The sequence below is a fragment of the Aulonocara stuartgranti genome, assembly GCF_965226115.1.
Source record: "Aulonocara stuartgranti genome assembly, chromosome: 3".
NCBI classification, from domain to species: Eukaryota; Metazoa; Chordata; class Actinopteri; order Cichliformes; family Cichlidae; genus Aulonocara; species Aulonocara stuartgranti.
In genome coordinates this window covers 37,531,388-37,546,262 of record NC_138941.1, presented here as the reverse complement: position 1 = coordinate 37,546,262, position 14,875 = coordinate 37,531,388, and the positions used below count along the sequence as shown (strand labels likewise).

The following is a 14,875-nucleotide window of genomic DNA, read 5'->3' as shown; positions in this document are numbered from 1 at the left end:
GAGAACTCAGCGGAGGAACTCGGTGAAGAAGAGAGAAGGTTAGTTTATATTTCCTGGTAATGATTTGCAAACTTGGTGGATAAAGGAAAGAGCAATCATGCTTGTAGAGTGGGGTTCATGTAGCACGTCTGCTTCAGGTTAGGCAATCTCAAACACGAGTACAAAGAGGAGGAAGTCAGAAGATTTTCTCCTCCTTGTACATGTTTCTGTTGCTCTTCAAGTCACTGACTTTAGCTGAATACTGGCTGCATACTGAACATATGTTCACGACTCTTACCCAAGGCACTCCAGCTCCCACTGGGAGAGGAGGTTTTTGCAGGGGGGCAAAGACTTTGAGATCCACTCAGCCTCCTGCTGGACACAGTCTTCCTCGACTTCAAGCTAGTCAGTGCTGACGTGTCTGTGATAGAAAGTCAAAAACAGTGCAGCCACAGACATGAAACCACAGATGTACAGGAGGTGAACACAAACATCAACATGATGTTTGAAATCAGCTCAAAGCAGGAGCAAACACTGAAAGGATCTCACAGTGACGAATACACAGGAGAATAAGCACAAAGCAATCAATGAGCTTCAAACAGCTTCATTTTTAAGATGAGCTTTTGACTGTTTTGGTTACAAATAATGGTTTGTTCAGAGCTGCTTCTCTGCAGTGTCACCTTACAAAAAGCCCATCCAGTGAACTGATGGGAGTTTACGCCTCTGACAGCATCAGCCTCTCTAATTTATAGATCCATAAGAGATAAATTTACTGAATTTTCCAGAGGAACCCACCCGAGGGATTTATAGTTCTATCTAAATAAGTTGATGAAGAAAATGTCCCAACATGATGATGTAAATCAAACATGCTTTCAGAGTGAGTCTCCAACACGTGAGGAAAACGGGAATCAAGTGAAAATCTGGACTTTCCTAATGAAAGTTTGTCAAACACGATTCCAAATCACTGACTTCCTTTTAAAGTCTCCACAAATAAGTCACTGCCATCTTGCGGCCACAAGATGGCAGTGACGTAAAGGTTGGCTGCAAAGAGGGAGACAGAAGCTGTTTAATATGAAAGCAGAGAGAGCTTTACTTGTTAATTCATGTGTAACTTAAAACTAAGTCATCCTGGACAAAACTGCCTTTTTTCCAGGCTTCTGAGACTGAGTGGCTCCAGTCTGCTCATTCGATCAGTTTTGATTGGTGGAATCCTGCAGAAATGATCGTCCTCCTGGAAGGCTCTCCTCTCTCCACAGAGCAACGTCGGAGCTCTGTTACAGTGACCATCAGGTTCTTGGTCACCTCCCTGACTGGTCAGGCAGAGAGCTCTAGGAAGAGTCCTGCTGGTTTACAAACGTCTTCCCTTTAGAGATGAAGCTGCTGAGTTCACTGGGACCTCCACGCCTTGATACAATCCTGTCACAGAGATCAGCAGACAATTCACTGGACTTATTGTGTGCAGAATTTTGAGATGAAAAGTGAATTTAATCCATTTTGGAGTAAGACTGAAATGACAAAATATGACACAATGGCTGAGAATACTTTCCAGATGCATTCCAAGTTTCTCCATTCAATTTACATTTTATTAGCAGGAAAACTGAATGCTGCTATCAGATTTATAAGTGCCTGAAATAATAATTACTAAACGTAGATGCTGATTTAAAAAAGACAAAACAATTTTATAGTAAAACTTTTATTCGGTTTTTTCAAGTCAAAAACAAAGAACAGATACAGAATGAGATCATGACTTGATTTCTATACAGTGGCAACTTTAATTTAAACCTTCCTTTGCCCACACATGTAAAGTCATTCCTCAGCTTTACACTCTGCATCACCCTTCATTCACTCACGCACACACTCCCATTCATTCATTCGCACTGGGAGTCCCGATGACCTGCATTGAGAGAACAGCACATATTTAAGACTACAGGATTGGATGCAGACATAGCGTCCACCGAGATATTTACTGAGTGCAGTCACCAAACCTGGGTTCTGTCAAAGGCCAGAGGGATGCAGTCCTTTAAATTCAACACCCATTGGGGAAGCAGTGTTTTACAAAAGTAGACATTTGAAGATTTTCAGAACAAAACCCAACCGATGCCTCGGGACTCCCAATCACATCCAACACCTGCTCTCCTCCCTATGATTCCCCTCGTCACAGGTACACTTGTAGAAAGAAAAAAAACAAACACTGATTTTCAGAAATGAGGATCACTCATGGATGAAGAGGGAAAAGGGAAGGGGATCCAGCAAGTCCAAAATATTCAGATGAGTTTTTCCATCAGGGGTACAGACTGTTCCCTGACATCATCAAAGCACGAGAGAAAGCACCCGCACTGAAAAGAAAGCTCACACTAATGTAGTGGGTAACAGTGTTTTAAAGAGAGGCCAAAGGCGCCGTTTCTCTGGACGATCTCCGCTTTCAAAGAAAAAACAAAATCGTTACTCTTACCGAGGACAAAATAAAAATAAGTTCAACCTTTCCTCTTTCACAACCTGGTGACATCGGTCAAAATGCGATACAGCTGAGAGTGAACAGAAAAGTAAGTCGTGAGTGGGAGAAAAATGTAAAAATAAAGCACTCCTCCTTCACCCCCTGCCCTCTTCATCCACAGTGTGTGAACATGAGCCTCCTGGAAACAGGTTTATAAAAATCACCAAAAGCAAACAAGTGAAAAGCCAAAAAGAAGTCTTACTTTGTCTCTATTCACACAGAATAGTAGTTAACTTTCTTTCTTAAATAGTCCAAATAAACCTGTGTACAAATCAACTATCAGAGATGGGACAATGATTAGTGAAAAGCCAGATGGATGTGGGAAAAAAATGCTCAAACTAAAGCTTGATCAAAATGTATCAACATGTGTTACTCATGCAAACAGTGACAGAAGCAGCAATGCCAAACTAGTATCCCTCATCCACGGCTGCCCCATTTCCTCCTGAACTCAAAAGTAAAGACAATCCTTCTATTTTATTTAATAGAAATCTTTAAATTCTCCCGCATCAGGGGAAGATCATTTGGAAAAGTTTTCTTCTTTTTCTTGCTTTTGATGCACAAGTCTCCAAAATAGCAGAGGACAATAGGATGCTGGCGGGTGTTTATGACATCATTCAGCGCTCTGGGGTGTGAAGGAGGAAGAGTGCGAGGCCGATGGGTACATACGCTTATGCAGTCGAAGATGCTCTGAATGAGAAGCGTCTTTTTTTGTATAAACTGCATGCCAGTTTCTCTCTCCTGTAATGGATGCGTTAATGGAGACGACATGTTTTAATGTAATTGCACTCGAGCCCCCAAAACAACTGGCAGCAAGTGTTCTTCTACAAAAGCAGGAGGAAAAAAAAAAAAAAAAAAAAAATTGGGCAGGGGGTCTCACAAGACACACCTCGGTGAAATGTGCAGTAAACAAAAAGGCGCAGGCTAACCCTCCTCGATTTTCCTTCCAGCTTATGCTTTTGGTGATGAATACAATCTGCTTAGCTTTTCGGAAAAGGCTTTTGGCAATATGTACGCGTTCCAGGAACCAAAAAAAACCAAAAAACAACCATTTAATTAATAAGAGCAAGAGAGAGAGACTGGATGCAGGACACTATAAAGTTAAAAAGAGACTCATTTCCCCCTCCACAGTTTAAATATTCACCACATCTTCCTCTCCTTTTCATCCTCTTGAGGGATTCTCAGTTTTGCTTCAACACCCCAAGTGAAAATTAAAAAACTATTTCAAAAAGGCAGCCTTTTTTCCTTCAGGCAAAGCAGTTCAAGTCTTTCACATAATAGTTTTGAACTTTTTTTTGGGGGGGGGGGGGGGGGGGGGGGTTAAAGATGAGGGGGTGGCAGCTCCTTCGGATGGTCCCAGGCTTGAGTTTTCCTCACAGGAAATGATCACAGCTGGGACCCTCCGGTGGCTAAAAGCTCCGTCACCTCCAGCTGTTTAAAGATGCTGTCCGTTTAGTTGTCTCCCACGAGGCGATGGAGCTTCGTCCCCGTTCTGTTATTTCTTTTAGCCGCCTCCCCTTCTCCTGCGCAGCTCATCAGTTGTTCTCCTCGTCGCTGTCGTCAGGGCTGATGGCCGGGCTGTAGGTGGGGGAGGTGGGGCTGTATCCAGGGGAGGTGGGGCTGTATGTCGAGCCTTTGGGACTAGTCGGCGAGTACGTGGGAGATGTGGGTGAGTATTTGGGTGAAGTTGGGGAGTAAGTGGGGGATGTAGGAGAGTATTTGGGGCTGGTGGGGGTATAGGTGGGGGAGGTGGGGGAGTAGGTGGGAGAGGTGGGGCTGTATTTTGGAGTCGTCGGAGAGTAAGTAGGAGAAGTGGGAGAGTACTTCGGCGATGTTGGGGAGTACTTGGGTGATGTGGGAGAATATTTGGGGGAGGTGGGAGTGTACTCTGGGGAGCTGGGGCTGTATGAAGGCGAGGTCGGAGTATATTTGGGTGAGGTGGGGGAGTAAGAGGGCGAGCTGGGGCTGTATGATGGTGAGCTGGGCGTATAAGTGGGCGACTGCGGGGTGTAGCGTGGACTGGAAGGCGAGTATGACGGAGAGGTGGGTGAGTACGAGGGAGAAGTGGGTGAGTAGTTGGGGCTGGTCGGGGTGTAGTTGGGAGAAGTCGGGGAGTAAGATGGCGATGTCGGGGAGTAAGATGGGGAGGTAGGGGAGTAACTGGGTGAGGTGGGGGTGTAGTTTGGTGATGTGGGGCTGTAGCTCGGGCTGGTCGGCGAGTAGGAAGGAGACGTGGGGGAGTACGAAGGGGAGGTGGGCGAATAGGATGGAGAGGTGGGGGAGTAAGAAGGCGAGGTGGGAGAGTAAGACGGTGAGGTGGGTGAATAGCTGGGCGACGTCGGGCTGTAGCTCGGCGACGTCGGACTATAGCTGGGCGAAGTGGGAGAGTAGGAGGGGGAGGTGGGAGAGTAGGAGGGAGAGGTGGGGGAGTAGGAGGGAGACGTCGGAGAGTAGGAAGGAGACGTGGGCGAATAGGAAGGAGAAGTTGGGGAGTAACTGGGCGAGGTGGGCGAGTAGGAAGGAGATGTCGGGCTGTAGTTGGGGCTGGTGGGAGAGTAAGAGGGAGAGGTGGGGGAGTAGGACGGAGAGGTAGGGGAGTAGCCCGGGCTCTGTGGGGTGTAGCCACCTGGGGAACGAGGCTCGTAGGCGGGGGAAGTGGGGGAGTAGTTTGGTGACATGGCTCCACCTAAAGAAGAAGAGACATTTTAGAGATGAGTAAGAAACCATCCAGGATGAGTCTTTGACTTTAATGCATGCAGATTTAACACAACACAACAAATGGATCTAAAGACATTATGAAGCGTGTATCCAAGGTAACTGCCCAAACAAGAGATCAAATGTGCCCAGTCAGTATCTAACCTGGAGATGGGATGTATGGGCTGGCAGGTCCCGGAGATCCTGGAGAGCCAGGAGTGGGAGACCAAGCAGGGGAGTAACCAGGAGAAAAGCCACTTGCGTCTGATGCTGCACTGGGGGAGAACCCTGCTCCTCCAGGGGTCATGCCGCTGCCTGGAGGGTAAATTAAAAATCAAACATCAGTAAATGAAGAACAAAATTAAAAAACAAACAAGAAAAAAAAAACCCGCCCACAAAGCAATGTAGGCGCTCACACACACTTACCAACACTGGGAGACCAAGCGCCATAGGCTGGGGTAGCTCCGGTGTTCCATGGGGTCATAGCAGGGGACATGCCGCTCATGGGACTGGGCACAGTGCCGAAGAACATTCCCGTGGCTGCAAATCGGATGGAGACGGAACATAAATATCGTATAAAGAAAAAAGAAAAAGTAAAAAATAAATAAATAAATCTGCAATACAAACGATCCCTGGTTCTATCCAACAGACTTTCCCCCACTTACGTCCAGCCACGCTGATGCCGGGTATGTTTGTGGGAATCTCCATGCCGTATTTGCACTTCTCAGCGTCCAGCAGTAGGTCGAAGCAGCCCGTCCCCGCTGGTGCTAGCTGGCCAAGCATGATATTCTCTGACACACCCTTCATGGGATCGCACTCTCCATGGGATGACGCCTCCATCAACACATCCACCTAAACAGAAAATAAAAGAACATAACTATGAGGACAAAATCTTCATGATTCAGATTAAAAATAATTCAGTAGTTAGTTCTCATACCGTCTCCTCGAAGGAACACTTCATGAGCGGTCCCGTGTCTTGGCGGTTGATGCCGTGACGGGTGATGGCCATCAGGTGACCTCGGCAGGTCATGGTGTCACAGAGCAGAGCCAAGTGGCGGTAGTTGACGTAGGAACCGTCGAAGGAGATGACGTGGTACAACTCCCTCTCCAGAGCCTTTCGCACAGCCTCAATTCCCAAGACCTAACAGAGAGAAAAAGCAGGAGAGGAGAGGGGAAAGTAAATAACAAGGACAACAAAAACAAACAAAAAACAACAGTATTTTGCTCCACTGAGATAAAACCATTTTTATGCTTTTGTACCGTGAATATCTCCACAATGTCGTTGGAGGTGGTCCTGACGGGGTCGACGTCTTTCTCGCTGAGCACTCTCATGAGACTCACTCCGTCCGTCTCAAGGATCCACTCCTGCAGGGCTTTGAACTCACCGTCCTCTGTGATGATGATCTTCTTCTTGTTGTCAGTCTGGGGCAAGTGCATGTACACCTGAAGGAGAGGAGGTGCGCCTTTAACTTATAATCAGGCTTTAGGGAGGAGTTTGAGAACATTAACTTTCCTGCAGCAATCATTAAAATGTGCGTTATCCATTACCTTGCTGATCTGCTCGATGCCCTGCAGAGTCATGTCTGTCAGCATGTTGGACTCGATGCACCTCAGGAAGACGTCGTCATCCATCTTGTCCACCACCTCCTCGTCCTAGGCAGGAAACAAAAAATTAAAAATAAAGAAAATGAATAAATATAAAATCTGACTAGAGTGAATTTACTGTTATTAAAATCATCACTGCTGCTCACCTCCTGGAACTTGTTTTCATCACTGTTCATGATTCTGATTCGCAGCACCAGCTTCTCAGCGTTGTCGTCGTTGAAGATGCAGTTGAGGTCTTCTCCAAAACCTGACAGAGACGCCACGGTTACATTATGGTAAATTCATTCCGAAAAGGGAAAAAGAAAGAAAAGAAAATGTGCGTCCACACCCCACCTGCATTGATCTTCTCTGCAATCTGCTCCATAGTCAGTTTGCGATCTGTCATGTGCTTCCGGTCGAGCTCGATGCGCAGGAGCCACGGCGAAATTCGTGTCACATCGAAGTCGGGCATCTCGTAGTAGACGTTCACCCACTCCTGGTCCTCGGCCACCACCGTGTTCTGTGGGTTGGGATCGTAGTAGATGGCGGTGTTGGCCGTCACCTGAGAGAAAAAGAATCCAGCTTGTACATTAGGACCGAACAATTTTCTGAAAAATGACACTTCCTGTGGCTTCCTCTAGATCCCATCAAAATAAAGGTACATACAATGACTTCCTCTTACTTTTCTCAGTGTTGTGTGCTCCAGCCGACAGAGGATATCTTTGGCCCTCTCTGCGTCACGTGCCGCCTGACCCAGAAGGAAAACAGTCAGTGAAGGCGTCTTTGGCCTCTTCGAAATGTTGATCAACTCCTTCAGACGGGGCACACCGAGTGTTACGTTCTTGGCCGACACGCCGGCGTAGTGGAAAGTGTTCAGGGTCATCTGAGTGGCTGGCTCTCCCAGAGACTGAGCAGCCAGAGCACCCACCATCTCACCGGGGTGAGCCTGGAAAAGGAGGTGCAGGAAAACAAAATGTGATGTTCAGCTGTTCAGAAGCCTAAAAACGCTTAAACCCCTCGCGTCAATGTGCTAAACTCACAATAGACTGGTTGAACTTGGTCTCAATCTCTCCCAGCAGCCAATCGAAAGCCTCGGTGGACAGCCGGAACTCCTCGGTCATGCGCTTGGAGCACAGTGTGGAGCGCAGGTGGATGTTAAAGAGCAAGGTGGCGTTCTGCTGGGCCTGTCTACTCAGAGGGTCGTCGCCATTCACAATCACCAGCTTCTTACTCAGGTCGTGAACACCTGAGGATGCAAATGCACAAAGACTGAAATTTTGTCTACAGTGGTGTACGCTACAGAAAAAATAAACACCTTTCCTCCCTGTCAGAACACTGGAGCTATGTTGATCTAATCATTCCGCTTGTTATATAACAGGCAGGAATTCACCAAGTGGCTTTACAAAGCTTTAAGAAGCACCTGAGGCCAGGTCATGATCTCTCAGCTCCAACAGCCTCCACACGCACAATTCATCCTTGAACATAAAGAGCTGCAGCTTCAGTGAGATTTCTTATTTTTCAGCTTACCCTCGACCACTCTGAGAGGATGGAGGTCTGTCGGAGTTCGAGGGTTGATTCGGAAGATCTTCTGAGCGTTCCAGATCATTCTGGCCAGGTTGCACGGCAGCACCACCTGCAGGTGAAGCAGCATAGCAGAATGAGTATTTCTGCATTCTCAGTAGTCAAGCTGACCAGTTGTCCCACTTTATGTGGGACAATTCAGTCAGCGTCCCACATTTTGACTGGCTCCGGTTATAAAAGTGAAGACATCTCTCAGAGGAAATCTGTGGCCCATTAAAAAGAAATATGCTGATCTATGTATTTATTCTCACGAATGATTAGCAGACAGAAACATGGCCGAAAGAAAAGTGGGTGCACAAAGGTCCACAGACACTCCAGCTTTATTAATTAGTTTAATAAAAATGTGTGAATCATCTGTGCAACATGAGATTTATACCAGACGTCTAACGTCCATAGTTTTGTTTTTAGATGCATTCATGTTTACTACCTTTAGGGTTTTTGGGGGGCAGTGGAGTTAGAGAGCAGACACATCTATTACTGTGATCTCACACACCTTACTGTCACCAGTAGGGAAAATTGCTCGCAGGATCTCCCTGTCCTCCTTCATCTTATCAAACTCCCTTTCCAAGGTGCCCTGGACATGAGCATTGGTCATCACGTCTTTCACCACGTCTTCTTGCAGCGTTCGCCTCAGTGCTCGCTCATTTGTGCAATCAAACTTGAACCTGGAAATACCAGATGAGGCATGTTAACCACTTCAAAAAAAATGAATAAAATGCTCAGCACAGATCTTAAAATCATTTTAAAACACCACTTCTGTGATTGAACACATGCAGGTGTCAGGTGCGTGACTCACTTCTTTTCGAAGGCTTTGTGCGAGGGTTTCACTGTTGCCAGATTTTGGAACTCTACATTCTCTCCTGCCAGGCCGTCCTCACCGTATCGCAGCTGCACCACCTGATTGATGGAGTTCCGCACTGTGCCATCATACTTCACCATCACAGACTCCATAGACTTGATCAGACGACGCTGGATGTAACCTATAAATGGGGCAATTTTTTTTTTCCTTAAACATCTTGTCCTGCGTTTAAATTTTATTCTCCATTTTTTGGTCAGACTGCACAGACTTACCAGTCTCAGCTGTCTTGACAGCTGTATCAATCAGACCCTCTCTGCCTCCCATGGCGTGGAAGAAGAATTCTGTTGGTGTCAGGCCGGCCAGGTAGGAGTTCTCCACAAAACCTCTGCTCTCAGGACCGTAGTCATCCTTGATGAAGTGAGGCAATGTGCGATGTTTGAAGCCAAACGGGATTCTCTTACCCTCCACGTTCTGCTGCCCCACCACAGCAATAACCTGAATAAGGAGGAAAGACAAGTCGAGTGTCTCGAACTCCAATCAAATCCAATTACTCTAATGCAAGGTGGTAAGGAGGACTCCTTTACCTGTGAGATGTTAATCTTTGAGCCCTTAGATCCAGCCACCACCATGGACTTGAAGTTGTTGTACTCGGACAAAGACTTCTGGGCAGAGGATCCCGTTTTGTCTCGAGCATCGTTAAGGATGCGATTCACCTGGTTCTCAAAGGTCTGCCTCAGTGTGTTACCAGGGGTCGGCTCCAGCTCGTTGTTATGAGCTTTCTCAATGACCTGGCAGACAGAGAGTCAAAGAAATTATTTTCCTGTATAAAATTTCACTCTATTATCTGCAAAAACTGGTGAACCAGCTGAATAAGAATCAGCCTCGAGTTTGAGACGTTTATGAAACATTGTTCTTACTTCTATCACATCCTGTTTGGCTTTCTTGATCGTATTCTGGATGTCAAGGTACGTCTTGGCATCAGCAATGGAGTCACCAATACCAATGGAATGACCTGTTAAAATAGAAGGGCTTATTATGAAAACAATCAATTTGGGAATATTTATTTAATGTCTATTCAGAAATATAGCGATAAAGCTCCACTTCTGATTTCGTACCCTCGATGAGCAGCCAGTTGTTGACCACAGTCTGAATGTTGGAGTAGAAGAGTCGGGTGATATCATGGCCCATTTCCAGGTAGGAGATGTGGACGAGGGAGCCAGCTGATGTTCCCAGGGACTTCTTACACAGGATGCCCATGATCAGCTCACCATTCTCCACTATAACCTGATGAAAGAGATCATAAATAGTTTACTTCTAGTGTAATAAGTTTCCAGTCTGTAACTGATACATAGACGGTCTGGCCTTTGTACCTTAGTGTCGCCGGGTGATATGTGCTTATAAGGACCGCTGTCCTCGTCGTCAGGGTGGGTGCTGTGTGTGCGGATCACATTAATGTGTCCTGGAATGATAAGACTGAAGATCTGCTTGCCAGTCCACAGAGGACGAGGTTTGAGAATGGCCGGCTGAGGCATTTTCCCATCCCAGGTGGAGAGGAACATGAGGAGATTCATCACTTCACCCTGTAACGGGGATAAAAGAATTAAATGAGTGCAAAAGGCACTGTGCATTTAGGATCCTTTAAGAGAAAGAACTGCTGGTGATGAAACGAATCTCCTTACCCTCTCCAAGAAGACGTCCCTTTTGGTGAATTTGCGAACAGCAGTCAGAGTGTCCTGCACGATACCCATGACGGGCCTGTTGGACTGCGGTGTGACGATCATACGAGGCACCATGGCCAACTCTTGAATCTCTGCCCTCGTCTCCAGCGACTGTGGCAGGTGGAGGTTCATTTCATCGCCGTCAAAGTCAGCATTGTAGGGCGTGGTGACACTGGATGGAGACGAAATGTTAGAAACGCTAAAACACTTGTATTACAGCTATTTGCAACTGACAGCGTTAGGAACTGCTAATAACAAATATAGTAAAAGATTTACTAAACATAACGAATTCAAGATACTCAGATTACTTTCAAGACAAGAAGATGAGTCATTGAGTACCTGAGGTTGAGTCGAAATGTGGACCACGGCAGAATCCGCACCCTGTGCCCCATCATAGACATTTTATGTAGTGTAGGTTGTCGGTTGAAAATGACAATGTCCCCGTCACACATGTGTCTCTCCACCTACACAGAAAATAGTGCTTTTTAGTCTGAACACATACACAGGATTGCAAATCAAGTCAGGCTTTAATTATGTATTTTTTCCTTCTTACCTTGTAGCCAATTTGCAGATGAAGATCACTTGGTTTTGGGTGAAATCGCAGGTCAATTCTGTCTCCATTGTCGCGGATGATGTATTTGGCTCCGGGATACTGGCTGTTTCCTCGTCGTACCAGTTCTTGCAATCTGATAGACATAATCCGAACGAATTAGCTGACACAAGTTCACTTCAAATTAAAAAATTCTTGAAGGCACAAATCATTACGTTAAATGAAAATGTACCTGTCTATATTGAAAGGTGTGACAATTTCTGGGAAGGTCATGTTGGCAGCAATGGATCGTGGTACGCCCACTTGGTCAATTTGCAGGTTGGGATCTGGGGTGATGACGGTTCGAGCTGAGAAGTCCACACGCTTCCCCATCAGGTTACCTCGCACTCTCCCCTCCTTCCCCTTTAGACGCTGTTTTATGGACTTGAGAGGGCGGCCAGACTTTTGCATCGCCTGATGTAGAAAAACATTGGTTATAGCAGATGATAATGAGCTCACGTGAATGTTTATCTGTTTCGTTATGGTGCCAGAAAGTACACACATACTCTTGGCAAGCCTGGCAATTCATTGTCCACCATAGTGGCAACATGAAACTGAAGCAGCTTCACATCTTCAGCTATGACGTGAGCAGCCGCACCACTCTGCTCGTTTCTTTTAAGCTGGTTGTTGATTTTGACGATGTCGGCCAGTTTGTGGGTCAAGTCATCCTTTAAAACAGAAGTTAAGTAAGTCATGATGATTTAGGATGCTCTCACATATATGGGAGGGGGAAAAAAAAAAGTCTCGGTTGTCCTTTACCTGGTTGCGAGCTGAGCCCTGCATCACTACAGCAGGCCTTACAGACAGTGGAGGCACAGGCAGCACAGTTACAATCATCCACTCTGGTCGGGCGAACTTGGGGTCCATGCCCAAGATGATGTCTTCTTCATCCGCGATGCGCTTGAAGATCTCATGCACACGCTCAGGACTCAGCAAGATTTTCTTCTCCTGCGAGTCCTCATTAACGTGTTTCCACTCAGCATACAACTCCAAGCCGGAGCGTTTAATGCGTGGTTGATAGCGTCCACAGCCCCCGTGACCCTATGTAAACCATAAGGGAAGGATGAGGTTAAATAGCTGAGCCATTCCACGAATGTTTGTACACGGTGACTAAAAGGCCCCACCCAAATACCTTCTCCTTGGTGAGATCCTCCTCCGTCTCCTGCTGCTCCATTCCAAATTTGTTGTCCATCTCCTCTCCGCCTTCACAGATGTTTTTTCCTTTGCACAACTCGTAGACGTGGGTCAAACGCTTCCTGGGTTGTCCTTTGGATTTTGCGAGGATGTCTTTGATCTTGGGATTGTTCTATAGGTTAACAGTAATGGATTAAGGTGTTTTAAGAATCCAAACTTGAAACATCAGGACAGAAATAAGATTTTTTTTTCTAGTGAAACGTCAGTACTGTATTATTACTACTTACTGAATCCACTAGCAGCTTGGAGCAAAAGAAGCAGACACACCGAAGAACCTTCATAATCTTTGATATGAAGCCAACGTGGAAAACTGGTTTTGCTAGTTCTATGTGGCCAAAGTGACCTGGACATTCAGTCATGTTGCCTGAAGAAAGAGAAGCAATGTAAACAATATGACATCATGGCCCACCTTTAAAAGAGTATATAGGGACAATAAATGCTAAATTGACAATACCTGCACATGTCTGACATCTCCCAGTTCGCTCTATGACCCCTTGTCTCGGATCCATAAGGCCACTAAGTTTCGGACGTCCTCCTTCTGTTGTTTCGGGGTACTTGATTCCCCATTCTGTGACGGACATCCGTCTCTGGGGAGAAAACAAAGCAAAGTAAATTACTTTCTTCACATTACTGATCATGTCTCAAAAATCGATACATATTCATTTTGTAAGTTCTTTCAATAATGTAATAACGTAAAATATAATAAAGTAAAAAGTAACACGTGTACACACCACGTAACACGTGTTGTTTCGCTAACAACTGTGCGTGAAAAACATGAATCTCTGCCCACGATAACTTCATATTGAAATTTTAGCTATATGAAAAAAAAAAAAAATCACCAAAAATGCAAACCAAGAAACTGATAAATATCAGTCATGTCACGCTTAAAAAAACAACCTTCAGGTTTAAAAATGCTCTGAATTTATTGAAGTAACGATGCCTTTATTGTGCATACAGTGTTAAAATTCAAACACGCAATGAACACATCAAAGAGCTTCACAGACACCAAAATACCATCTCCACACTGGGCCCAGTTATCAATACGCCTTAATAAAATGGGGTTTCATTCATGTGATAGCATAGATTTATTTAAATAATGATGTTCTTTAAGTTCACAAACTTCCTGCAACATGCTAGTTAGCTCAAGCTACTTACTTACTGTTAGCTAGCTAGGCTACGCTAACAATAGGATTTCCCCATTGTAAACGGAACCATGTCGTTGCCCCATATTTTAAATTACACTATAACTGAAGACACTAATGTAACGTATGTGATATGTAATATAATTTAAAATACGAAAATCCCACCCTCCATAAATAAAACCTACAAGTTCATCTGGGCTGATGATGCCGAATTGAACTCTCTTGATCGTGCGCAATGGGCATGCGCTGTCGCCGGAGGGCGGTCCGTGCATCCTGTCTATTCAAAGAGACGCGTCCTTCCTCGGCACGCCGCTTTGTGAGCAGGAACAGCCTTTAAATTGTCACCACGACTCTGGTCAGGCCGCCAACGGTGACCGGAAAGTCTCCGAAGGCGATAGTCCAGGGACCTCTGCTGTCGGTTGCCTTTAAAGCCGAGTTAATTTTGTTTAATCATATATAAGCTGACTACCAACTGTTCCCCTCCCTTTTTTTGATCCACACTCTGGAGCGCTCTAAGCGCTACTGAATGTTGAGAGGTCCAACGCTTGCTTATATAGATTGAGTCTTACTACGGGTTGGCCCACTCACAAAGACAGGGGCTGACTCTTCGGAAGGTGGGACGTGGATACCCGTAGTAAAACGCTCATTGGCCATTCAAGCCAGTTAAATGAATAATCTATTTTATTGCACGTAAAACCAATTGGAGGGCACGCTTGTTTTTGTCAGCGAATGAAAGCTAAAGGCGGGCGTTGATTTAATCCAAGCTAATTCCTATTGGCTACATCAAGCAAGAATAGGCGGTGTTGAGCATATTTTACATCCAAAATGTGAATATTCAATTTGAAGCCTTCGGATTCGTTCTTTTTCTCGTTAATATTTAGTAGCTGAAAAGAGTTGACCAATGACTGCGAAGATATGAAGCTTCTTATAATAATTTCACCAAAACCCGCCTCGTTTCCGATGTTTGCCGAATGTTGCCGATGTGAATTTCTTCCCTCTGAGCAAAAATAAAAAAAATCTCTCTTCCCTCGTTCGTCTCGCTGTGGATCAGCCTGGGCTCTAAGAAAAGAGGCTCAGAGCTGAGGCCTGTAAATGTCTGTAGTG

General features: G+C 45.5%; 1 protein-coding gene across 1 annotated transcript; it reads right to left on the bottom strand.

Annotated features, from left to right (window-relative positions):
- Positions 1 to 1,656: 1,656 nt before the first annotated feature.
- polr2a (RNA polymerase II subunit A) lies at positions 1,657 to 14,303 on the bottom strand. Its single transcript, XM_082527473.1, has 29 exons — positions 13,957 to 14,303; positions 13,084 to 13,216; positions 12,857 to 12,993; positions 12,568 to 12,741; positions 12,195 to 12,476; positions 11,942 to 12,103; positions 11,629 to 11,849; positions 11,400 to 11,532; positions 11,186 to 11,310; positions 10,808 to 11,018; positions 10,499 to 10,708; positions 10,244 to 10,412; positions 10,046 to 10,140; positions 9,713 to 9,916; positions 9,401 to 9,623; positions 9,126 to 9,309; positions 8,823 to 8,994; positions 8,276 to 8,381; positions 7,789 to 7,994; positions 7,431 to 7,694; positions 7,103 to 7,310; positions 6,916 to 7,016; positions 6,713 to 6,817; positions 6,425 to 6,607; positions 6,102 to 6,305; positions 5,830 to 6,016; positions 5,591 to 5,704; positions 5,330 to 5,479; positions 1,657 to 5,156 (listed from the first exon to the last, which is right to left on the bottom strand). The coding sequence occupies exons 1-29, from the start codon at positions 14,041 to 14,043 to the stop codon at positions 4,006 to 4,008; spliced, it is 5,901 nt and encodes a 1,966-aa protein (XP_082383599.1). The 5' UTR covers positions 14,044 to 14,303; the 3' UTR covers positions 1,657 to 4,005.
- Positions 14,304 to 14,875: the final 572 nt, after the last annotated feature.